At 35.0% G+C, this 25,766-nt stretch overlaps 2 protein-coding genes and 1 long non-coding RNA gene across 4 annotated transcripts; 1 reads left to right on the forward strand and 2 right to left on the reverse strand.

The window, feature by feature from the left end:
* Positions 1-4,816: 4,816 nt before the first annotated feature.
* On the reverse strand, positions 4,817-14,798 carry LOC136817736 (DNA replication licensing factor mcm7-like). The gene is made up of 17 exons (XM_067074049.1): positions 14,730-14,798; positions 14,419-14,498; positions 14,165-14,224; positions 13,632-13,736; positions 13,202-13,335; positions 12,651-12,893; positions 12,091-12,349; positions 11,783-11,867; positions 11,328-11,459; positions 9,390-9,473; positions 8,671-8,882; positions 8,034-8,215; positions 7,668-7,751; positions 7,174-7,342; positions 6,436-6,542; positions 5,830-5,898; positions 4,817-4,952 (listed from the first exon to the last, which is right to left on the reverse strand). The coding sequence occupies exons 1-17, from the start codon at positions 14,752-14,754 to the stop codon at positions 4,817-4,819; spliced, it is 2,166 nt and encodes a 721-aa protein (XP_066930150.1). The 5' UTR covers positions 14,755-14,798.
* A 1,683-nt stretch (positions 14,799-16,481) lies between these two features.
* Positions 16,482-17,549, reverse strand: LOC136817712 (uncharacterized). 2 transcript variants are annotated; one of them, XR_010848140.1, is made up of 3 exons: positions 17,301-17,549; positions 16,905-17,014; positions 16,482-16,756 (listed from the first exon to the last, which is right to left on the reverse strand). It is a non-coding gene; the product is annotated as an uncharacterized lncRNA (long non-coding RNA). The 2 variants fall into 2 exon arrangements; XR_010848139.1 differs by having other exon boundaries at positions 16,905-17,549.
* A 7,056-nt stretch (positions 17,550-24,605) lies between these two features.
* Positions 24,606-25,567, forward strand: LOC136817678 (NADH dehydrogenase [ubiquinone] 1 alpha subcomplex subunit 8-like). Its single transcript, XM_067073995.1, has 2 exons — positions 24,606-24,735; positions 25,198-25,567. The coding sequence occupies exons 1-2, from the start codon at positions 24,609-24,611 to the stop codon at positions 25,482-25,484; spliced, it is 414 nt and encodes a 137-aa protein (XP_066930096.1). The 5' UTR covers positions 24,606-24,608; the 3' UTR covers positions 25,485-25,567.
* The last annotated feature ends 199 nt before the right edge of the window (positions 25,568-25,766 follow it).

Here is a 25,766-nt window from a genome sequence, read left to right on the forward strand (position 1 = left end):
CGAGTTTTCGCCAAAACGAGGCTAAAACTTTGGGGCAGCCTGGAGACTTCAAAAATTGTTCGATTTGGCTGAAATTTTGCACACTTGTTCCTTGGGTGAATATCTGGTGGTGTTGTTTTTCATTTTTTGAAAATTTTGATTTTTGGGGCCTGGGGAGAGTTTTTCGCCAAAACGAGGCTAAAATTTTGGGGCAGCCTGGAGACTTCAAAAATTGTTCGATTTGTCTAAAATTTTGCACACTTGTTCCTTAGTAGACGATGTTATCGTCCGTTACAGTGATAGTAGAGGCGGGAAAAAATGGCGGTATGGCGTTATGGCGGTATACGGAAAAAAATCGGCGGGAGAGTTTCGAAGAAACGGACGATAACTCTTTGGCATAAAAAAGATTTTGCGGTTTTGCTTGGACTAACCAGTGAGACTGGTTAGTCGCTCCGTGGTGAAAATCGCCTAAGTTTAAAGGCCGAGCTTGGTTCAAACGATCAAAAACACGCTGGTCACTGGGAAGAAGACTGGAAGACACAAGGACAAGATGGATCTGTGGTTTTTCTGTGAAAATCCAGCTCATTATGGAATTTTTCTTCTTGGTTCATTTGTTTTATTGAGACTACAAGATGACTTAATTTAAGGGAGTACTTATTTCTCAAGTATGCTTCTGTAGAAGCTGTTTTAAAATGATTTTTCAACAAGTCTACATACAGCAAAAAGACACAGAGAAACTAAGTAGGTAAGTCAGTTTGTATATTTCTTTTATGAATCCTATGAATCACAGGCAGTGTTTCATTAGATATGTGAATACCCTCATATCTCCACTCTTAAAAGGTTATTTTCATCTTGTGTTAGCAGTTCTTTGACAACTTTGAAAAATGTCAAACAAAGTGGTCAATTGTGGACTTTAAAAGACTGCTTTTAAACATACTTCTTGTTCGAAAACTTTCACATTTTCTCATTTTGATTTGAATTGTCGAGAAGTTCAGTTACCTAGTCGTACCTGTAAAAACTATCAGATTATTATTCTAAATTTTCTAGGTAAGAATCAGAAATTCAGAAATTGGATGCATGGGAAAATATGGCAGTAATTTGCAGAGAGCACAATACAGAAATGAAATATTTGGCACAGCATCCTGGTTTATTATTGAGATTAAGACTTGCAATATTTCACGACGTCCTGGTATAATTTGAGATTATAACTTGGAATATTTCACTTGATGTTCTGGTACAATTTGAGATTATTTCTTGGAATATTTCACTTCACGTCGCAGTTTAATTTGGGATTATAACTTGGAATATTTCACTTGATGTTCTGGTACAATTTGAGATTATGACTTGCAATATTTCACTTCGCGTCCTGGTTTAATTTGGGATTATAACTTGGAATATTTCACTTGACGTTCTGGTACAATTTGAGATTACGACTTGGAATATTTCACTTGACATCCTGGTACAATTTGAGATTATTTCTTGGAATATTTCACTTCACGTCACGGTTTAATTTGGGATTATAACTTGGAATATTTCACTTGACGTCCTGGTACAATAGACCTTTTTTTAAAGAGGCAGCCATGTTGAATAATTATGTACTCCAGCAGCATGAAAACAATTATGCAGCCATTTTAAAAATTATGCATGGCTGTATCATTGTTTTTATGCTGGAGTACATGATTATTCAACATGGCTGTCTCTTTAAAAAAAGGTCTATTTGAGATTATGACTTGGAATATTTCACCAACGTTTATTTCACTTGACGTCCTGATATAATTTGATATTATGACTTGGAAAAATTTACATCAGCCTTCTGGAATTAGTCGAGACTGTAATACATGTTGTTTTTTTTATAAGGAACCTTAACTTTGCTCTGAGCCTGGAGTTCCTTATTTTTACAGAGAATTTCAGTCTCAAAGTTCCTTATCGAGTTCCTTACTACATAGGAAATTTTGAACTGTTTGCCCCTTGAAAGATCAAAATTTGGTCAAATTAGTCCCAATAAGGTACATTACTTTCAAATCCACTTATTATCAGCCTGAGCAGTTCCTTAACAATTCCTTATTTTTTGAACCATTTTCAGCCTCGAGTTCCTTATAAACGTGTTCCTTATAAAATAAAAAACGTGTACAGTATTGTTGGAAGACAGTTTAGAATCATTTGTTTATCATGATTGAATTACCTATTTATCAGTTTTTGTAAATAAGAAATTTAATGTCATTTAAATCTGCCTCAAGGTTTATTACTAATTGGTACTTTTCCATTTTAAGCTAATTTCTGGGAATTTCTTAACTTTTCTCCTATTTCATCCTCATTTTTAACGTCTCTTTTTGGGTAGAAAGAAATTCAAGCTCAAATCAAAGCAAGATCAACAAACTGCAAAGCTTTACAAGCTGGAGCATTTTTACTTTTTCCCTGCAAATTTATCATAAGATTTTTCATCCACTACTGTAAATTTTGTTATCAAACAAAACAGGAAAGTCACAAATTCGAAATTGCAAGTATTTATAAAACTGTCAATGATTTGTATACATATCCTTTGTCTTTGGGCAAATGGTGGTGGGGAGAATATACTATAGCTTTTTATTTACATGGACTTTAATATATAAAAGGGGTAAATATAAAGATATAATCCTCAGGCAAAAAAACAACATACAAACAAACTTACATGATTTGATGTTTTTTAAGAAATTTATAAGGTGAAAGTTTAGATAGATATCCTTGTTGCAAAGAAATTACAAACTTAATAAACAAATTACTGTTTAAAAAAATTGTTTTCTAAGAAAAGAAAGTGTAGTTCCAAGAAAATATAAAGGGAATAAAAGGAAGAGGGTCTCCAAAGAGAACTATAATATTTCTTGGAATCCCTCTTTTTTTATCTCAGTTTCTCTCCCGCCTCTTTTTTTTTGTTTTGATTTTTTCGAATACCGAACACAGTTGGCCTCGCATACGGAAACTCGAATTCGTGCGATTTGGGCTGTTTTTGTATTTTGTACCAAAATCGTATAGTCTAAGACTGGCAACTCTACCGACTGTTAACTCTTTTCGGCAAAAAAACCCGTTTGCGAATTTTCTTCGGCTTTGGGCTTTTTTCTTAGATAGTGATTCGTCTTAGACTATAACATAGTCTAGTTCCTTAGGTGAATATCTGGGGGCGCTTTTTGCATTTTTCAAAAATTTATATTTTTGGGGCCTGGGGACGAGTTTTTTGCCAAAACGAGGCTAAAGCTTTGAAGCAGACTACAGGCCTCCAAAATGGTCGGACTTGGTTGAAATTTGGCACACTTGTTCATTGGGTAAATATCTGGGGGTCTACAATTGGGCCTAGGAATAATTTGAAGCCACTGAAGTTGAGCCCAGTGCGTTGCGCACGTTCGACTATTTTTCATGCTGATTCCGAATTTTGGTTAATTCCTCGTTTTCAGCAATTTAAAGTTCGGGCAAAAAAGTCGCTTTTGGGAAAATTGATAAATTTATTCGAATATTTCAATTCTGAGCCCTATTGGACCATTCTTGGACTTTTACTTTAGGCGTAGAAACTTTCGCGAGCAGAGAATTTCGCAATTTTCGCGAATTTTGGCCCTTTTCGCGAAAGTTTATGCTCGCGAAAAATTCTTGACAAAATAGAAAATTTGTAAAACTTCAAACTTTGAATAAAATGTAACTTTTATGGCACTTTTTAGCCTGCTAAAAGACTAATAAGTCAAAGGACAAATGTTTCAAGCCTACCCAAGAAGTATTTGTGTCTCTAAGTCATTTTTTCATGTGATAATTCTCAATTTTACGTCTTGAGTCGCGAAAGTTTATGTTAATGTTTATGTGACGTCAAAAACTGAAGAAGTCATTGTAATGCCGTTCTAGCGTCGTTAAATATAATTGTTAAACGTCTTTGTTATTCAAAAAAACTGAAGATGCTCTAAGAGGGAGCGAAATATTTTAAACCAGTATGTTTTTATTCTGAAAGTTTATGTTCGCGAAAAATATTTTTCCTTTAAATTCGCGAAGTTTCTGCTCGCGAAAGTTTGTACGCCTAAAGTAGTTCCTCAGATCCTAAGGTCCTAAGTCTGAAAACATCGGACAAATTATTAATCTCTACAAGGCTCCCTTTCAGTCGACAACGAGAAAAATTACGACACAAAATCTTTAAGAATGAAATTATTGTAAATGAATACAGCTTCTTGAAAGGAAAATTCAAGCGTTTCTGTTGTGGCATTACGAATTGGGCTTGTTTGAGATATTTCAGATTTGCCAAGAAAATATACTATGATTTCTTCAGCAGTCGGAGTAATGACGGAAGGAAGAAAGCGTAAAGAGGAAGTGCTAGAAGAAGTTCCAGAAATTCTCACTTAAACAAGAGGTACAAGTATACAAAGTCGAGAATATTTTATGAAAGTTTTATAAATCTTTTTATTTTGTTGTAAATAAGTAATATGTACAAAGCAATAAAATTATTATGGGGTACTATAATTAAGTCATAAGTATGATAATAAGTAAATGTTATGAAATAATAGTGAAATCCGGTTTCAAAAACATGCAGACAATTTTCGAGCAATTAATTCATGATATTCATGACGTAATGTTTTATACGGAAATACCCCGGTTTTAGCCAATAGTGGCAAATTTAAACTAAACAAAAGTTGTATAAAATTTGCCACTACTGGCCAAAACCGGGGTCTTTCCGTAGAAAACATTACGTCATGAATGTCATGAGTATGACCAAGACTCAATCCAGGAAATGAGTTAAAGATCAATATTACCATTTCTTGGATAGTACCAGAAAAATCAATCTCTGTGTTTTCATAGACTTTTACGTAGGTTAAAAAATTAGGTTTTAGGTTTACTGGACAAAAGTAATCTTGGTGCGTGCTTTGTTGATTAGCCAGATATTAAGTTCCTGATAGTTGGACAAACAGTCTTCGAATTGATCTGGAGTATATCCTTTAGTTAAGCATCGTTGTTGCGCATCATTCAGCCTAAAAAAGGATTAATTTGATTCATCCCATCTTATACAATAATTACTTAACTACCTGTATCGATATTTCGAATTTCGAACTTGTAAGAAATGCAATCTTGAAAAATGGATTTTAAAAACCGACTCGTCATCGTGTTCTAGATACTCGAAGAATTTATGAATTATACCCAAGGGAGGGGGGGGGGCGCAGTCGATTCTAAAACGATTAGGCCTTTTAAATCGGACCCTTGCAGAGAAAAATTCAGCAAAATTTGAGTAAATATGGGCGAAAATTCGACCTTAAGGCGCGTTTTTTTTAAAATCTATGACCATTTTATGGCAAAATATGGTCAGACTTTCCAAATCTTACACTCTTGGAGTGCACTTTTTCTCATCTTTGCTAATTTCGACGCTTACAGTGCACTTTTGGAAGCTTGAAAAAAGGACCCGCACAGTCGGTCGGTTTTTGTTTACTTTGAGCCCCACCCGGGGAATTACAGACACTTTGCACTAGGTTTACATTTTACGGTGGTGATTTTGTGTTAAATTAACTTTCAGAAGTATTCAATCAAATAAGCAGGTGGTGATAGGTACTTATCATTAGAACGCTCATTCTTAAACCTATAAAGGGTACCTTGAAGTCGGGTAACTTGCATCAGTGGAGGGAAACTTGCATACCCCTCAAATTAATGACTTGTCTGATCATTAAAATACAAAGTCAAATTAATGCAAAATGGTAGAGTAGAGCTGCGAGCGGAGCAGCGTAGTTCATTTGTTTTAAAATTTTGCTGCTTTGGTTGGTCAGTCATTTGATGGCTATAATGCAAGTTTCCCCTCCACTGATGCAAGTTCCCCGACTTCCCGGTATAAAATCGAAACCGTCCAATGAATTGACTTACTTGATGGATCGCCCGTTGCCAGACATGTCACGAATGATACTGTAGATTGCATCCTTTGCTTGTGGTTTCCTAAAGAAACAAGAAGTTTGATTAAAAAAAAAGATTCTCAAACAGTCAAGGGAAACATTATTAGCATTCAAAGCTTTTGTTGGCTGGGCTCTGAAATTATAGATGTATAAAATATCCACCTTCAACATCAGAAGATCCAAACTTAGTAAAAAGAATAATATATAGAAGTGAAGCCAAATAATCTTCAAAATAAAAGATAAACAAAACATTTTAGGATAGAAAATTATTCGATTCTTCGGGAGTACACCCATAGATTTTTTAAAACCCGAAGGGCTAGATGGCGTACTTTTGCTAAAAAGTGTGACGTGGTTAGGTAGGAAATCCTACCTAGGTCACGTGACATTTCAATAGAATTTCAGTGCTTGACCAATCAGAAGCTTTGCAGGTTTTCGAAAACAATAGCAACAATATTTTTTCCGATATTCACTTTTTTTGCCTGCGATGGCTTAAAGCACGACATCCTAGCCCTTCGGGTATCATACATCTATGAGTACATTATGAGTACACCGCATGTTTAACACAAGGGATACAACTTACATGGCTTGCGGTTCTTCATCGTTCAATGAAGCTTTGGACATCTCCATCAATCTCATCGCTTCATCAACATCCTCTTTCTCAACAACATCTGCCAATCTCAATCGAGCCTGTTGATAATAGGTAAATATTGATTTTATGGAATGACAAAGCCTGTTAAGCCCGTGTTCAGTTTTTGGCAAAACTACAGGAAATATCTACAGTAGACCCTCGCTTATTCGAACTAATAATTATTCGAATCTTTCTATAACTTGAACTTTTACCCAGTCTACGTTAAGGAGAAACCCTTTTCATATACTACTGTACTTTAGATAATTCGAATCTCTCTAAAATTCGAACAATACGTTCCACGTCCGAGTTTGAATTCGCGAGAATCAACAGTAGCAACATTTCGCTAAAATGCAGCGTCTTAATATCCTGAAACCTTTTTTCTATAAACCGTGTCCCGATGTAGCCGACAAAATGGGTAAACATCAAAGGCACAGTAGTATCTTTAAAACTGAGCCGAACGATGACGATGACATAACAAAAAGCAGCAAAGTGGGATTTTTATTAAAGGGATTCTCTATCTGAACAGAGTCTATGTATTTTCACTTTTGAGGACGCTAGTGTGAGTGTGGCGAAAAACCCGCAGATCCGATCAAGGACGGTAAATAGTGATATACCGTCGCCCTCAGTTAGTCAAATCAAAACCTAATCATCCCCGTCGTAGATACGTAAACTCGCTTATATTACACTTACGAGAGCAGTTGAGAGACGTAGAACAGCGAGGAGAGTTCTGGCTGATGTGAAAGTCATGTCTCGATTGTGTCTTGCTTCTTTTCTCATCTCCACGTAAGCGCTGACAATGTACTCTGTCAGTTCACGTGGTACTGTCGGCACTTTTTCTTTGCATAATGCAATGTAACGTCTAAAAAGAGAGGGAAAATAATTCAAAGCACTGTGAAGTTGGTCATTTTAGCTGTTTTTAGTTATGGATACATCTTTCCAACAATGTATCCCTTGCTAGCATGAATGGGGGGGGGGGAGGGGGCTGAGAAATGTCAAAAAACTAAAGTTTTACATACTCTTGAGACAGACTCTCTCATGCGCCGTCACCTAATGAGCTTTAGCCCGATGAGCGAGGATTTCTAAGGTATAACAGACTGCTAAAATTCAAAGCTATGATGGGACCATGTATAACTATTATAAAATAGCGCTTTTTATTTGAAATTAGGTCTTTGAAGACAACTTACCTTATTAAGTTCATGTCCAAGGGTTCATATTGTGAAGGCGGATGAACAGAGTTCTTATGAACGTATGTGATATGTTGAGCAAGCCTACAAAAAAGAGGGAAACAAATTGCAGTTATAAGCAATAATCCTAAACGTCACTTTTGGCCGGACAAAATTTTAAAGGTCACCTGAAAAAAATTGCAAAGCAAAAAGCGCGTTAGAGCTGTAATTAAGGAATGATGGAATTGATACGAGATTTCACCAATTTACACCATCATTTCTATACGAGCGTATCATTGTAACAGTATTGCTGATTTTGTGGAATATCGAAAATACCGAGAATAAGTAAAACTGGAATAGTCATAAAACATAAAAACAATCTAATACCTCAAATCGTTCTGTCGTTCTGGTTTATCTTGGATTAACCAAAGCAAATCGAAACGAGAAAGAAGAGCGGCTGGCAACTGGATGTTTTGTTCAGCAGTTTTCTTTGGGTTGTAGCGGCCGAAAGCGGGATTTGCTGCAGCCAAGATGGAAACACGAGCGTTCAATGTGGTCATGATTCCAGCCTGATAAACAAAGGAGAAAAACAAACTGGTGAGAATTTCACTTCCCAGTCACATCAAGAATCCTTTATTTTCCCAATATCTATTTTACTTGATTGAAAGTTCATGTTTTTTTAAGCATACTTTTTCGAAAACTCAGTTATGCTTAGTTTATATTTTGGAATCAAGCTAGAATTATGCTTGTGTTATTCTTTATTTTTTCAAAAAGAAAGGCTTCATTTAAAAAATGGAAAAAGAAAAATGAACCTTCCCAAATACACAACCCATGACGAATGACGAATGACAAAAGCTCACAGATAAAAAACATATGATTGAAATTTTATTAAATAGATTGCTTAAAACTTTCTTGGTCTTGCATAACAATTTACTCAAACAAGGTGAATACCTAAAGGTCTTGTTTAGAAAAAAGATTTAATTTTCTGTACTATAAGTATAACAAAAATAAAATAAAAAGTCACCTTTGCGATCGAAATAGTTTGTTGTTCCATGACTTCATGGATTGATGTTCGATCAGAATCGTCCATCTTATCAAATTCATCAATGCAACAGACACCTTGATCAGCCAGTACCAGGGCACCACCTTCTAAAGTCATTTCACCAGTTAATGTATCCTTGGTAACGGCTGCGGTGAGACCGACACCTGACGAACCACGTCCTGTTGTATATTGACCTAGAAAAAAAGTAGAGAGATCATGCATTAAACTTGATCACCTTGTTTAACTTTTTTACTCGAATTTTTATGCAATTTGATATTAACAAAAGTTTCGGCAGGAAGTTTGAGATTTCGAAAATGACCAATGCACTGGAAAGGAAAAAAAATCGCGAACTTTTTATATACTTTTTTTATATTTTTATATATAGTCTCCATAATTCGAACACACAGGGAGGGGGGCACAAATTTGTTCAAGGAAATTTCGAGTTATGGAGTAAGGTTTACAAGATACTGTTAACTGGAGGGACCATAAAACTTGTTCGAGTTATAGAGGTTCAAGTTAAAGAGGCTCCACTGTATTTTGCGAGCATAAATTTCCGCGAATCAAATTTGTCAAATGTTTATTTCACGACAATGTTTCGTTTCCCAAGTGGTTCTTCGCAAGTCGGTTTTGTATGATTTCTAACAAAACTACTGAAGTCTATAAAATATCAAAGGCTATCATAGAAATGAATCTCAACTTACTTCTTGGAGCAAGGCGATCAATGTAGCCAAGTAATTGAGATTTTGCGACACCAGGATCCCCCATCAAACACATGTTGATGCTTCCTGGAAAGAGAAATAAAGTAAAGTATAAAATAATTGATCTCATTTTTCTGGGAAAGTGTTTGCCATTCTTAGTTGCAAAGCTTTCATAATTAAAGGACATCATTAACTTATCTCCTACCATTTGCTGACAGAGCATTTACAAACAAAAGAAAGAACAACTTTCTCACATGTCGGCTAAATTCTGAGCATTTCTTTTGCTGATTCTATTCTGTCGGTATACTTTAATGGGATAAATTTGGGTGTCATCCGCGAAAATCCGCGAAATTAAGTCCCATTGGAAATTTGGAAGGGCCTCATTCGCGAAATATTTCTAAACAAAACTCGAAATATGTCAAACAAATACTTTTTGAATGTTTGCTGGCACCAAAGAAGCGCTAATAATGTGTATTTCAACAACCAAAATGCATGATTTGACAGTAAAAGTCACAAAATCGTGAAAATATTGCCACCTAATAGTGCCACCCGCGAAATTAAGTTCCCGCAAAATTTTTGAATTTCGCGGATAGGTCCAATTGCGAAATTTAATCCCCGCGAAAGTTAATCCCATAAAGTAGTTGTAAATTTTTCTTTAAAAATAGAAGACCGATAGACGAAAGACTAGCTTCAGATTTCTGGTTCATAAATAAATATTTTTGTCACTGTATTACAATACAACACTTTTTAATCAGAAAAATCATCACGAGCCAACTTGTAGTAGATATACATTGAAGTATCGGAAACAAACAAAATCATGGACAAATCACGGTCTCTTTTTCACAGCCTCGAAAGTCTCTCGAAGGGGTACAATAACCATTAAAAAGCAAATTGAGTCTCTGTAAGGGTCCAAATTCACAAAAATCAAAATTTCCTCTCTCAAAAGGGTCGTGTGTTCCCAAACTTTGGATAAAAATCGAATGAAAATCGAAAAAACTCTTGAGAAAAGACTCTCTAAGGGTCCAAAAACACCAATTTTTTTACTCTCTCTAAGGATCGATTTTCGATTTTTGGCTCGGACATACCCGTCACCTCGCAAACCTAGTACCCCCCGGCGGGTATTTATTGATTACAAAGCCTCAGAAACTTATGATACAAGATATCACTGACAGTCAAGCTTGCATTAAATTCAAGCGACAATGTCTCAAATTCGCCTTGTTTTAATCATTGGCTTCAATCGCAACTATAAATTTACAGAAAAACGAAAAATCTCCAAAAAAAAACAAAAAAATTGGGTATGCATTTTTGTGCCAAAAATCTAAAAATTTCTATGAACCAACCCTGAGAATCGCTGGTAAAGAAGGAGCGAACGAACAAACGAACTAGCGGACGAATCTAGATTAATTCATGAGGACCTCCAGGTAGGTCCAAAAAAAAAAGAAATCAAAAGTGGATAAGATGAGGGACCTCAGGTTGAAAACTGTTCATGCATGAACTCGACACGTAAAAATATTGTTAAACGTGGAGCCTCTGCTGCAGAAAATTCATCATTGGTCCTTCATTGGTGGTTATTGGACTGTTCCAGAAAAGTAGTTACTCCATTTTTTAAGGACATCCATTACGAAGCCTCAGAAACTTATGATACAAGATATCACTGACAGTCAAGCTTGCATTAAATTCAAGCGACAATGTCTCAAATTCGCCTTGTTTTAATCATAGGCTTCAACCCAAACTATACATTTGAAAACATTTTACAGAAAAGCGAGAAAATCCCAAAAACCTGTCTTTTTCTCGAGACGTTTAAAGATCTAGCGACTGGAAATATATTTCGAAAATCGGGCTTTGACTAGAATATGAAAAACGCTGAAAGATCAATTTTTAAGTCTCAAAAGACGCCAAACAAATAGAATTCAAGAGAAACACAAGTGGTGTAGTATTTACCTCTAATTTTCATTCCATTTGGGTTTTTGTCAACACCACCAACCAACAATAACAACAAAGCCTTCTTGATATCTTCGTGACCATAGATTTCGGGTGCAATGGAAGTTGACAATTTCTCGTAGAAATCAGGTTCTGAAAAACCATTTAATAAGAAAAGATTTAAAAAATTTCTCATTTCATCATGTTCGAAATTCTGAAAGATAGAGCATGGATTAGATTAGATAGATTAAGAGATATAAAGTGAAATCATAAAGAAAAGCACTTCAAATCACAAGCATCAAATGATTTCCACAATGATGTATGAATATAGAACAGTAGAACAAATCAAAAATAAATGTGAGCAAGACATAAATATAATTAGATCAATGAAATATAGTGGTGGCCTGTGGTGGCAGCTAGAAACGAATCTTCAACCTTTACAAAGCAAGATTGAGTGATGTAACGTTCAAGTTTACCTGTAGAAAGCATTTGAATTTCTTCTTCAGATAATTCATCATTGTCCATTTCTTGGTCTTCAGATTTGTTCATCTTCACAACTCTCTGAAAATAAAGAAATAATCTGATTAATGTAAATGATTGACTGCTGAGTTCTTCTACTGAAATTCCTCTGATTATCAAATCAAAAGATCTAAATTATAAAAATTGACATGCCACTCTGAACGTTTTCCGAGAGCTGTCTTTTTGAAGATTACTGTCGAGTAATTTAAAGAAGAATAATAGAAGACAATGTTTCCACATCAAAATAAGAATGCAGAGGACTCACATGTGCTTCTAAGAAAGTCTCTGTAGATAATCCCTGTGTAAGAGCTCTGAAACCTTGCTTCAACATTGGTAGTAGGATTCCAGTGACTTGAACGTGATCACCGGGAACAACAAGTCTTGTGTTTTCACCATGTGCAACCACTGTCATTGCTCTTGGGATATTTCCAACTGGTACTTGGTCACTGTGTTCTTGGATTCTGATTTCTTGGTATTTCATGAATTTGGAGCCACGAGTTTGAAGGTAAAGTTGTCCACCAGATCTAATTCACAGAGAATAAGAAAATCATTTTCCTTTTTTGAGACGACTATTTATGCTAGGTTATCAAAAAATGGAGCATTAAAATCAAAATTTCTAAAATGGCTGAAATACTGTATCAATACATTTCTAATGTTAATATAGAGGTTTTCTGAGATTTTCCCTAATTTTTGACATAATTTGAGGCAAGTTATTACAAAAACCTTATTTTCAGCCATTTTTGGCATGGTGCATGATGCTTACCTTCTTGATTATTAGGTAACCATGGTAAAAATATGTTAACAAAATATAATTTTGTATGGTACCTGTTTGTTTTACAATCTTGACTCTCGCAATTGACAAGCGGCATAAATGAAGGGGAATTTATCAACTGGTAGGCCTCAGCACCACATCTGTCACAGGTATATGTTGCTACTGACATCACTGGCTTAACTTCAGTACACCTTGTTACGATACCACGTACAACAGACAATTGACCGATACATTCTGCTTTGACGTTTCTGATTGATTCAGCTTTTTGTGCTCCCAAATGTTTGAAAGTGATCTCGCTAAAAACAATAATACAGTTGATTATTTTGTTCTTCCCTTGTTCGGGCATTCCAGAGGAAGGGTACATTACGTCACACTAATCTTTGATTGGGTACGTCCAGTAGGGTCCAAGGACCAATGCGATAGAATCGGGCTTAGACTCTCCAATTAGGAAAACAATTTCTCAGAATGGGCCTTTTTATAAAGTAACATACTTCTTAAAAAAATAGACTTTCAATTTGGATTTCCATTGCGATTTTATATCAAATTCTTTATTCACAAAGTGAGATGACATTGAACGAAATAATAAACATAACAAACTACGTACTATCGCCTTAGCAATTCTGGAGGGAACATTTTATAGATATCAGTGTTTGTTTGTCCAGGTTGTTGAGGATGTAATTGCCTTTCCATCATCATGCGATGTTCAATAAAAACATCCAAAACATCTTTATTTTCAATCTGAGGTAAAAATTAAAGGTAAAGATTTATTGTATTGGAGATTTTTACAAGTTTCAACTTAAATATGGTTATCCTAATTTCATTAGTTTATATGATTTTCTTTTGAGAAAGTGAGAAATTAGCTTGCAAGAGCAATTTTAACGCAAAGGAGGATGGGATTAAAGGTTTTTCAAACAAATAAATTTGTGCAGATTTATTTATTTTTAGATTCATTGCAGTGCAATTTGAAGTAAATAAGTTAGATAAATTTTTTTGAACAGGAGTCTTTACACTTCATGTGAATATTTGAAGCATACCTCTCTTTGCTTGTAGTCTGGCAGCAGGTCAAATACGGAATCAGAAACTAGTTTGGAGTATCTTCTAGTATTTTTTAGAATGTTTTCAGCCAATTCTTCATCATGCTACAAAAAAGAATAAGTTTGGATCATGCAGGACAAAAATTTAAATATTGGGGGTATAGAGAAGTTATTATACAAAGCAACAAAAATGCTGTCATTAGACTTCAGGCTTAGAGGAAATTAGATGACCCACATCATATGCTGCCCTCTAGTTGAAGAATGAGCTTGCCTTTAAAACAAGGGGCAAAAATGTAGGAATATGGACCTTGTGTAGTAGAAAAACATTGATAGAAAATGCCTAAAACTTTATTATTTATATGCACTCAATAGGGATCAAAACTAAAGAAAAAAAAATAGGCTACCCCTACTTCAGTTGGTTCACTTGGTCTTGAGCTTGAGCTGAGATCAAGTACTAGTGGTCATTCGACCTTTCAGCCCCCCACCACTGGAATCATGGATTTATATCGATGGTTATCAATGAAAAAGTTTACCTTTTGAACATCATCGATTTCAATTGACAATGTTGTTTGTTCTCTATGAGCTAAGTGTATCTGAAAAAACAAATCAAATTGTAAAGAAACCAAACCTTCGCTTGCTCACAAAAAAATCAATTAAATCAATAGTAATACAGCATCTTTTAAAGATGTTCATTTTTTATTTTAGGACATTGAACTTACAGAAAAAGAGGCTAAAAGTGTTACAAGCTTAATATTTGGAAACCAAGGAATTTACAAAGTTTCTTTACCAGTTGTTCGCCATATTTGAAAACTTTCTTGCCTGCATCATCGTCTTCATAGTACTCAGAAAGAAACCTCTTGATTTTGTCTAGAAAATTCAAAATATAAAGAGTCTGTCATCAATAAGTGGTTTGAAACACAAACAAACAATTTTTTTCAGACAAAATATTACATTCTTTTAAATGTATGACAAATTTAAAGTACAAGTAATTTTAAAGCCCTTAAAACATTTTCAAAGGAAATATACTTATAGAAAGCAACATAGCCCAAGTTGGACTTTTAAAAAGTTTATCATCTATAAAATAAAAAACAGTATTACCTTTTTCTTCAGCGTATTCAGGCATGGTGATTATGTGTGGTTCTTATTTAATTTTCTACAATAAACATTTAATCAAGCTTATAATATCAACTTTATAAAACCAAAATTAAAATTTACAGAGATTGAGAAATAGTTTTCATTGATCTCTCCTAGTTATTGTCCATTCTGAAAAAAGTTGCTATCCTTCTTTTCTGAAGCCTTCGTTTTCAAGGTGTTCCACATTTATTTAAAGTGTCTTTTTACAGTACTTTTATACTAAACATTACTCATAATGATAGAATATAAAATTATCACCTCCGTTAATAAGGTGCAAATTGTTTTGTCATGTCTTGATAGAATGTAATTATTTCAACATTAGGTGTAAATCAAATCACATTCCAATTAAATGTAATGATTTGAAAATTCTGATTTCCTGAAAATGACATCTTTTTTACCCTTTTTTCATAACAAATAGTGGTAAACATGCCTGAAATACCAATCTGAAAAAGGTCACTCCAGTCTCCACTTGCACAGAATTTCCCAACCTTTGATCTCTCATAACTGATTTAAAAATCTAAATCTTCATTCCTTAAGATCAAGGGTAGTCACCAAACAACATCCACCAAATTGAACAATTAAATTTAATCAGTACAAAGAAACTTTTTTCAATAAAACTTAGTCATAAAAAATTGAGGATTTTGAAAATTTTTTCTCTGCAAAAGAGGACCTTCTTTGGGTCAGGTGTGACGAAGTATAAAAAATATTTAGCACCTTCCCTGGAGCACCTTTAGCACTTTTCGATCGGGGCGCGTGCCTTTGTGGATCTGGGCTATTTCTTTACATTCAGGATTGGATGTGGAGAACAATCCTGAAAAATATTGAAGACGTCGCACTGAAACTCTACGCACACCGGCCTTACGGGTTTCGGCTTAAAAATGCTGGACTTTGTCATTTTCTCTCCATTTTTTAAAGAGCCGGAAATTCCAGGATTTGCGCGATTTGAAACTCCATAAACAGTCAGGCACATCCTGGCAAATGAACGGGGTATTTTTCACTTGCGATTGGTGGCAAATGCAAGGGGTCGAAAAGAAAAGTGATGTAATAGCACTGAATACCCCACACAATTGAACCGGTTTGGAAATATTTTGCTTCATTTCAAAGAACTGCATAGATGAAATTTTTTTTCCATGGGTCAATTTTGTCTTCGAAGATCGAAGAAACTTTTAACGAAAAAATGAAGTTCCCAGCACGGCTGTTCCAACGCGGAGAAACTGAATTGACGTCAGATTTGCGAAAAAATTTTACCTTCCCATACAAAATCCCAAATATTTCAACAACTAAAGAAGCTTTTTTAATTCTGTAAAAAACACTTTTTCAGGGAAGGATAGAGCTTTAAGAAAAATATAACTTCATTAACACTTTCTCTTTTTCTCTTTTTAGAAATCGGGATCAAAGACGCCGAAGGTAATTTTTCAAAATTTTCGGACTTGTTTACAACGGAAATATAGGCTTATAATTAGGACTTTAGGCCATTATTTGCTTTTATAACTCCATTGGAAGGATAGAGGACATGCCTGGGAATGATCAATACCCATATAACATCAGGAAACTTTGAATAAAGCTCAGTTTTTACCTTAGAAATTCAAATTTGGGACTTGGGATAAATTTCCGGGAATTTAATGATTTTTTAGAGGAGAATTTCACTAAATAATGTGTTCCAACTAGTTCCAAATCAGTCTCTCATGAAAGTAATTTGACAGACAACTGTATGTATTAATGTAATTAATGATTTCTTCTTGATTTATTTAGAAAATATGGATAATTTTAAGTTAACAAGAACTAAGCAGAAAAATTTCTTTCTCGCTTTTTCTGCCTCTGAGGTTCTCCTGTCTCTGTCTTCTTGATACGATTCCAGCATGACAACAGGTATATTTCCATCTTCTACACTTGGATATGGAGAAATCAGCAAGCAGCTGAGCAGTATTAGTCAAGGAGTCCAACTATCCAGCCATAAATTTACATGTTGCTGCAGGACCGCACAAGTCGTCCTACAAAATGAAGAAAACATTTTGAATAAAAAACAACAAAAAAACTATGTCTATTTTCATCAGTTCATACCCAATCACCATTTCTCTCAGCCTTGAAAAGAACTAATAGTACCTTAATTCTCTTAAGAATATTTCAAATAAGTCCTACCTTAAAATCCAGGGTCAAGTCTTTCATTTCGTGTAACTTTTTTGGTCGAACTTAGCTTTCTCGGTCGTCAGTTGTTGGTTGTTGAACCCTCCATCCCCCAGATCACAGACCTGAAGAAAACAGAAGAAAGAAAAGATATTGAAGGAAAACAAAATCTAGCTATGAAATTCTAATCTAGTATCTATTACCACAAGTCAGAATATTAGAGGCTGATGAGGTGATTATGCAACAGAAATTCTAGAAAATATTTGGGAAGAAGTAAGATTGTTTGAAGGGCTATCTTAGAGATTTGAAGTCACTCAACCCCTGGTTCTATCCAAGAGAAACATTAAAAACAAGCCAATCAAATTGCTAAAAAGCTTTTTGAAGTTTAAAAATTAGATCGATTCACTTAACTTGAAAAAAAGTTTGACAAAACCTCCATCCACCACCAAAATAGCAAGTTGAATGAAATTATCGCTTCTTTGGCTACCATGTTGCCACCCGTTACGCTGAAATCGGCCAATCAAAATGTGCCGCGGGAAAATCGTCAACTCTGATTGGCTTGTTTTTCGAGAAATGGAAGGCGTCGATCACGTGACCAAAACATGAAAAAAGCCGTACGAAATTTTTCTCGAGGCGAGGAAAATTTTGTGTGAACCTATGTCTCTTTCTATGGCTTGTCGCATAATGGCGCTGCCTTTATATCCTTTGAAGTAAACTTTTTCTGAAAGAAAAAGGATTCAGCTTTCGATTCATGTACGTTTACCGATAGTCAAAGGTCTTCATAAGCTTCTACAGGGCATTAAACACGAGTTTTCGTAGTCCAGGCTAAACTGGGCAGGCCCGGGCCCGTAAACTATAGTCTGTGTAACGACCTTATATTTTGCGAGGGACTGGTGAAAATTTCAGGGTCTTAAGTTGAAAAGCCGGTTTGCGACAAGATTTCAAAGTTGACCGGATGTTACGATTTTGCAGACCTTTGAAATCTTATAACTTGAGATTGCGTGATCGAATCAAAACAAAGTAAAATGATTCGGAAAGAACTATCTTTCGGCTTCAAGAGGCTTTTTACAGAATTTTAAAATGATCTTCAGAGCTAGACCTACAGATCAATGAGTAAGGTAAATTTTCGTCAATTTTTGTGTTGGTTCGATTCCAGACGTTCGATTTTTGGCTTACTGAAACAGCCGTGCCAGTTTTCTTCCTTTTTTCCCATTTTCAGTTTTAAGTTCATTTTTATTCATTTTCACGCTTTTAGCCTGAGATGTACTATCTCATTTACACTGGGTGACGAATACCCCATGCAAATGCTCACCCCGTTCATTTGCCAGGATGTGCCTGACTGATAAATGCAAAGAAAATTAACAAAACGAAGTCTAACCATAAAAATAAGTATAAATTAAGGCTGAAAATAAGATTTTGCTAAGCATACTACTGAGCCTGTTGCCCAAAAGTCAACAAAGTCAGATTTAGCTAGATAGAGATTTTCTCATGCAATATGGAAAAAATGATGCAAATTTCAAGGCCCTGATGCAATCAAAGTTTTAAAAATTAATGAGTAAAAATTTTACGAAACACAGTTAATATCAATGTTGAATTGAATTAACAAAAACCAAAGTCAAAAGTACTCATCCTCTCAATTAAAGCAAGGGTTCCATCCCTATGCCTATCATCCTCAACAAACTGCCTTCATAATATCATATGCTGGCTCAAGTGTTTTTATTGAGATTTTGGCGGGAAAGTTAGTATGGTGTAAAATACGGAATGAAACTTCTTTATCGGATTCAAATTCCTTCAAAAAATCGGGAAAATCGGTAAATGATCGGAAAACGGGCAACTACCAGAATAACAAAGATGGCGGCATTTTATGGACGGCAGTTCGAGGGGGAAAGAGTTACATCGGATCACCCAAAGTACCTTCATGTTTTTAATTTATTTTCTTATCTCTGATCCTGTCTTTCTCTTTTCTGACTGTCTGAATTTCTGAGTTTCTGAGACTTAGTTTCTCATTTCTGACTGAGTTTTCATACCTGTCAATCATTTGTACATCAATTTCGACCAACCATATTTTCGCACCGAGTGGGATTCGAACCACCACCAAAGAAAGACCTTCAGATTCGGAAGCCAGCGCTTTATCCATTGAGCCATCGCCGCACAACAAATCCACGCAATTCATAGCGTATTATACCGAACTGGCAAAAGACGGGGGTAATGTTATTATCAGTGCGTCACAAACAGCCATATAAACCAGACCCCCGCGCTCGATAGGATCGATCATCGGAACGGCTCGATGACGGATCGATATGTGATCGATGGATTACTTATCGATCCGGATAGGAGATCGATGGAAGATTCAGCCATTAAAAAGTCTTGAGTATCGATCCTTCGTTGATCCATTATCGAGCTAGTATTTCAATCGAGTATATCGATTTTCAAAGCGAGTATATCGATTCGTCATCGATCGTTAATCGATTCGTCATCGATCATTAATCGATTCGTCATCGATCGTTAATCGATTCGTCATCGATCATTAATCGATTGTTAATCGATTCGTCATCGATTGTTAATCGATTCGTCATCGATTGTTAATCGATTCGTCATCGATTGTTAATCGATTTGTCATCGATTGTTAATCGATTTGTCATCGATTATAAATCGATTAACGATCGATGACGAATCGATATACTCGATAGAGTCGATAGGATCGATAAAAGATCGATGATAGATCGATGATAGATCGATGATAGATCGATGATAGATCGATAACTAATCATAAGCTTAAAAAAATCTTGAGTATCGATCCTCTATCGATCTCCTATCCGGATCGATAAGTAATCCATCGATCACATATCGATCCGTCATCGAGTCGTTCCGATGATCGATCCTATCGAGCGTGGGGGTCTGGTATAAACAAAACTCAACATTCTCACAAAAGTTGTCTTTTTGATTTCCCAAACATTCGTCTCAAGCGTTCCCTTCCACAATAATTTATGTAATTGCAATTGCGGTCAGTCCACAGTCGGCTTCAACATATACACGTGTTTTTATTTACGTGACCGAAGTGCCTACTAAAACAATCTGGGGGTAAATAGCGAAGCAACACAGCAGATTATTCGTAAGTATCTTTTGGCATTGACAATCAAATACAATATATTATACTATATTTTCTTAATTCAAAAATCAAAAATTCATTTTTCATTCGCGAAAAATAAAAATAAAAGAATAATGAATTAATATTACATACTAAGACGCCCCCGTCTTTTACTCTCATTTAATTTCCAATCTCGGCACGTGCAAACGCCCGTCCCGCCCATATCCACCCAATCAGCTTAAATTCACTTTAATTGTCCTTTGACATTCAAAAAATAGTATTTAAAAATTATGAATTTATAATAATTACAAAAAACAAAAAGTTTGATACTTCATTAGTGAAATATTCAATAAATTCCTGGTTTCCAATTTTCAGTGGGCGTTCTTCTAGGGCTTCGTTTATCGCGCAATTTTTGCGTCACACAAACTTTCTCGGCCGCTCGTAATAATTATACATTGCCAAATTTGGTTCTCCATTGTCGAGTCAGGATCGATGGTGACGTCACCTAAGCATAAAAAAGAAAGGATTTCGTCAGTTTTATGCATATATTAATTTGCGAGATATTCTATTCGCCGCGCGAGCGCACTTTTCGTAGACTAGTCGGAGTACTTTCTTTTACTCGCGGGATTGATGGTAACTTTTCATCTTCGTTATTTTTAAAATGAAGCACAACCGAAAAAAAACGAAACTTCAGAAAGTTACGTATTTCCAGTGAGTAAACGACTCTGACAATTAACAAAATTGATGATGATGATTTTTTTTCGGTCAGGCCAATGTCTCGTATTGGGGGTTCTAGTCTTGAGCCCAAAGCCTACGTAGGATTGCAGCGTTTGGGTAAACGAGACAAAACTCTAAAAAAGCTGGTGTTTTGATGCGCTTCCGTGCTCTCGAAATATCGCGGTTTGAGACGCACTGATTATAATATGGGTAAAAGTACCCCTTTTTTAAACCTGACTGAAATTCGAGCCGTTACTAGCAACCCTGTGGGGCCCAAGGCGCCGAGTATGCACCCGGCACAGTGACAAGCCGTTACTAGCAACCCTGACCCTACCTAACTGTTAGTTAATCAATTCCAAACAACAAAACCCCCGGAAAGGTGACTATCAGCGATCCGTGGATAAAAATAGGGTGTAAACTGGATTTTGTATTTTACAGTTTCAAAGTTGTCACAATTTTTTATTAAAATTTATTATATTGTAAGACTTTTTGCGCAATTTTGAGGTCCATAAGTCAAAAATCCACTGTTTGCCCCAGGGGTATCTGATTCGCGGTAGTAGCAAAAAACGGCAAAAATGGCATCTTTTGTCCATTTTAAGACTATAAAAGGCCAGGAAATGGTCAAAATGGTTTCTAAATGGTGTCTTGTACTAATATTCAACACAAAAAGACAAAATAACCCCAGCGAGATCGCTCAATGTTTCAATTTCAGGCTAAAAAGGCCGATTTTCTCGGATTCTGGGTAGCAAAATGCATGAAAGCAGCATTTTTGAGGACCCACAACTTTTAAACTTATTAAGGTACACACTTGAAATTTTCAGCAATGAAACACTTCAGAGAAAGCTCCAGGAAAAATCAAAATTGAGTTTTCAAATATTTCCTATAAATCCATAATGGCGCCCTAAAAATTGAGTTTTCATGCTAAATGCCAATATTTAAAGCTAAAACTTGGTTTTCTCTGGCTAAAATCTCAAAAATGGTTTCAAATGGTGTCCTTAAATCTTTGGGTGATGAAAGTATTCAGGAAAAACTCTGGGAGAATCAAAATGGTTTGGGTTAGAAATTTGCCAAAGTTCGCCATTATGGTATTGCATTTCCCACTAAAACGCGATATTTAGAGTTAAAGTCTAATTTTCTCAGACTAAAATCTCAAAAATGGTTTCAAATGGTGTCCTGAAATCTTTTGGTGTTGAAAGTATTCTGGATATACTCTGGGAGAACCAAAATGGTTTGGGTTTGAAATTTGCCCAAGTCTGCCATTATGGTATTGCATTTCCCACTAAAACGCAATATTTAGAGTTAAAGTCTGATTTTCTCAGGCTAAAATCTCAAAAATGGTTTCAATTAGGGTCCTGAAATCTATTGGTGTTGAAAGTATTCTGGATATACTCTGGGAGAACCAAAATGGTTTGGGTTTGAAATTTGCCCAAGTCTGCCATTATGGTATTGCATTTCCCACTAAAACGCAATATTTAGAGTTAAAGTCTGATTTTCTCAGGCTAAAATCTCAAAAATGGTTTCAAATAGGGTCCTGAAATCTTTTGGTGTTGAAAGTATTCTGGATATACTCTGGGAGAACCAAAATGGTTTGGGTTTGAAATTTGCCTAAGTCTGCCAATATGGTTTTGCATTTCCTACTAAAACGTGATATTTAAGAGTTAAAGTCTAATTTTCTCAGGCTAAAATCTCAAAAATGGTTTCAAATAGGGTCCTGAAATCTTTTGGTGTTGAAAGTATTCTGGGAAAACTCAAGGAAAATCATAGTGGTTCACAATGGTCATATATATGCCAAAGTCTGTCATTATGAATTTCATTTCTTTAGGAAGAATATTCAAGCTTACTCAAAACATTGTGTTTTAGAATGAAATACAATTCCATAATGGCAGACTTTGGCAAATTTCTGACCAAAACCATTTTGGTTTTCCCATAGTATTTCCAGAATACTTTCAACACCAAAAGATTTCAGGACCCTATTTGAAACCACTTTTGATATTTTAGCCTGAGAAAATCAGACTTTAACTCTAAATATCGCGTTTTTAAGTGGAAATGCAATTCCATATGGCGAACTTTGGCAAATTTCTAACCCAAACCATTTTGATTCTCCCAGAGTTTTTCCTGAATACTTTCATCACCCAAAGATTTCAGGACACCATTTGAAACCATTTTTGAGATTTTAGCCAGAGAAACCAAGTTTTAGCTTGAAATATTGGCATTTAGCATGAAAACTCAATTTCTAGGGCGCCATTATGGATTTATAGGAAATATTTGAAAACTCAATTTTGATTTTTCCTGGAGCTTTCTCTGAAGTGTTTCATTGCTGAAAATTTCAAGTGTGTACCTTTAATAAGTTTAAAAGTTGTGGGTCCTCAAAAATGCTGCTTTCATGCATTTTGCTACCCAGAATCCGAGAAAATCGGCCTTTTTAGCCTGAAATTGAAACATTGAGCGATCTCGCTGGGGTTATTTTGTCTTTTTGTGTTGAATATTAGTACAAGACACCATTCAGAAACCATTTTGACCATTTCCTGGCCTTTTATAGTCTTAAAATGGACAAAAAATGCCATTTTTGCCGTTTTTTGCTACTACCGCGAATCAGATACCCCTGGGGCAAACAGTGGATGACGTATGGACCTAAAAATTGCGCAAGAAGTCTTACAATATGATAAATTTTGATAAAAAATTGTGACAATTTTGAAAATTCAAAAAAAGTATTTTTTCTTGGTTCCAGTTTACACCCTAATAAAAAAATAAAAAAATGAAAAATAAAAAAATGAAGGTAACTTTGGGTGATCCGATATAACTCTCTCCGTTCGAGGGCTTTACGGATCGCTCAAAGTTACCTTCATTTTTTTCCTTCCTCTGGAGGCCTATGACCCCTTATTATCTTTTTTTTTCAAAGCTCTATAAGATAGGATAGTTAAAATTTGAAAAATCTTCTGGAGTTGCATCAAAATAATGTGCGTGCATCTCTTTTGGAAATTAGAGGAAAGTTGTATTAGGCAAGTTGTGAAAATGGTAAGATACTGTCCTAATCAGGCAAAAACTCGTGACTGTTGTGCTTGCCAATTTTTTTAATGTTTTACGAGTGTAAGAACCACCTAAAATAACCTTACTACTAGGCATTTCATGATGATATCAATCAAATCAAAATTTTAAAAAATGTTTCCCAATACAGATTTTAACTTTTCTACTAGGAAGATGATGAACGAAACGAAAATGGAGACATTTGCCAATGAAAATGCATGAAATGGTCCAGAATGACATAAAATCCACTACATTTCCTTGTGACATGATCAACATTTTTTCTGATAGTTCTAGGAACCATAACTCTAGTAGAGTCAACTTCTGGCTGAACTTTGCTTTCTGAAGAATTTGATGGCGCTGAGTCCAGTGAAGTAGACTAGAGTAATTCGTTATCTTAATTTTTTTCACTTTCGTTTTTAAAAATTTTGTGAAAACATCAAAACAACAAAATGTTTTCAAAAATTCTATCAAAGTTTATGAAACTATAATAATAAAAACAAGAAAATACCTCCAAAATTTGAAAAAATTGGTGTACTTGTCATAGTTTTCTGTTTGTTTTTCTTCAAAAAGGGACTGGATCTAGTGGCACGGATTTGTTACCAACTCAAGCAAAGCTAAAAAATGGAATCTGCCAAATAACACTGGGACACTTATCAGTGTCATCCAGTCTATCAAAAATTTATAAGTGGCCCCCAGGTTAAGCCTGATTATGCTTGAACATACATGGGGTTCAGGTTGAAAGAAAAGATATAACACTAAACTAGATGTTTTAATTTCTGCTATATTTTTTTGCTTTTTACCACTGAAATTAGTACAATGTAAAAATAGATTATGCTTTCAGTATATTTTCTAAATTATTTTGTTATCAAATCTAAAACTATAGCTTTTTGATGTCTCATTTTAGTGAAATCATTAAAAAAAAATCAGAAATGGTTGATCGTATTGAATTTAAAGAATTGGAAACTGAAGAAGTTCCGGTTACTTCGGCTGTCTTACTTGGTGCTGCACATCATTTAGGTATTCCTTGAATTTCACCTTATTACGCAGGAATAATATAAGTAGACACATATATGAACGGCCTCGAAATTAACATGCAAAGAAATTAACACAAATTTTATTTGTTTGTTCAATGACACCACGCTGGTTTTAATAAAAGGGAGTTTAATCAACACGAAATTTCTTAGTTCGTGTTAGTTTACATGTCTAGATATTTTCATGTAGTAAGGTACTTAAAATTTTTCTGGTTTTCAATTCATTAAAAAAGCTAACTAAGGCAAAATTTTTTGAATAAATGGCTTTCCGAGTCCTTTTGTATAAATCATTTTTTACTATACTATGAAAATACAAAAAATATGGAAATGAAGAGAAAGAAAACAAATTCGGCATGATATGATTTACACAATATCCTGTAAACAGCTATAAGACATAAATGGAATCCGATTATTTCATTTCTAAATGATATTATTTCATTTTTTTCAGGTACCTATTGTAATAAAGATTTCACTACTTTTGTTCAAAAACGTTTTGAAACGAAAGACCCCCGTGCAACTTTGGATGAAGGAAAGGCGGTCACAAATTGTGCCTTGGAGTTTTTTCGCAAATTGAAAGCTGCTTGTAATAAAGAATTCACTGATCACTGGACATGTTTAGATTATAATAACCAATATTATGGACAATGTAGAAAAACACAGAAAGTCTACGATGAGTGTGTGTTGAAAAATCTTGGCCTTGAAAGTAAACAATCTGATATTTATGGCAAATTTTAATTTAAAATCAAAAACTTTCAAAATATTTTAGATATTTTTTTGTGAATTTTTATTAATTTCAATATTTTGAGACCTTTATTGAAGTGTGGTCAGTTTTGTTTATCATGACATGTTGATGATCGATCTGCTTTATTATCATTTGCTGAAAAATTTTGGTCTTATGATATTGCCACTCAGATAGGCAAGGGCACCCTGGCTGCAACAGTTCTAAGACATCATTTTGTGGTGACATAATTCTTTGGAAATAGGGAATGTCCATATTTTGATGACTTTTGAATGATA

Source organism: Clytia hemisphaerica, unplaced genomic scaffold (genome assembly GCF_902728285.1).
Source record: "Clytia hemisphaerica strain Z4C2 unplaced genomic scaffold, Clytia hemisphaerica genome assembly, whole genome shotgun sequence".
Taxonomy (NCBI): domain Eukaryota; kingdom Metazoa; phylum Cnidaria; class Hydrozoa; order Leptothecata; family Clytiidae; genus Clytia; species Clytia hemisphaerica.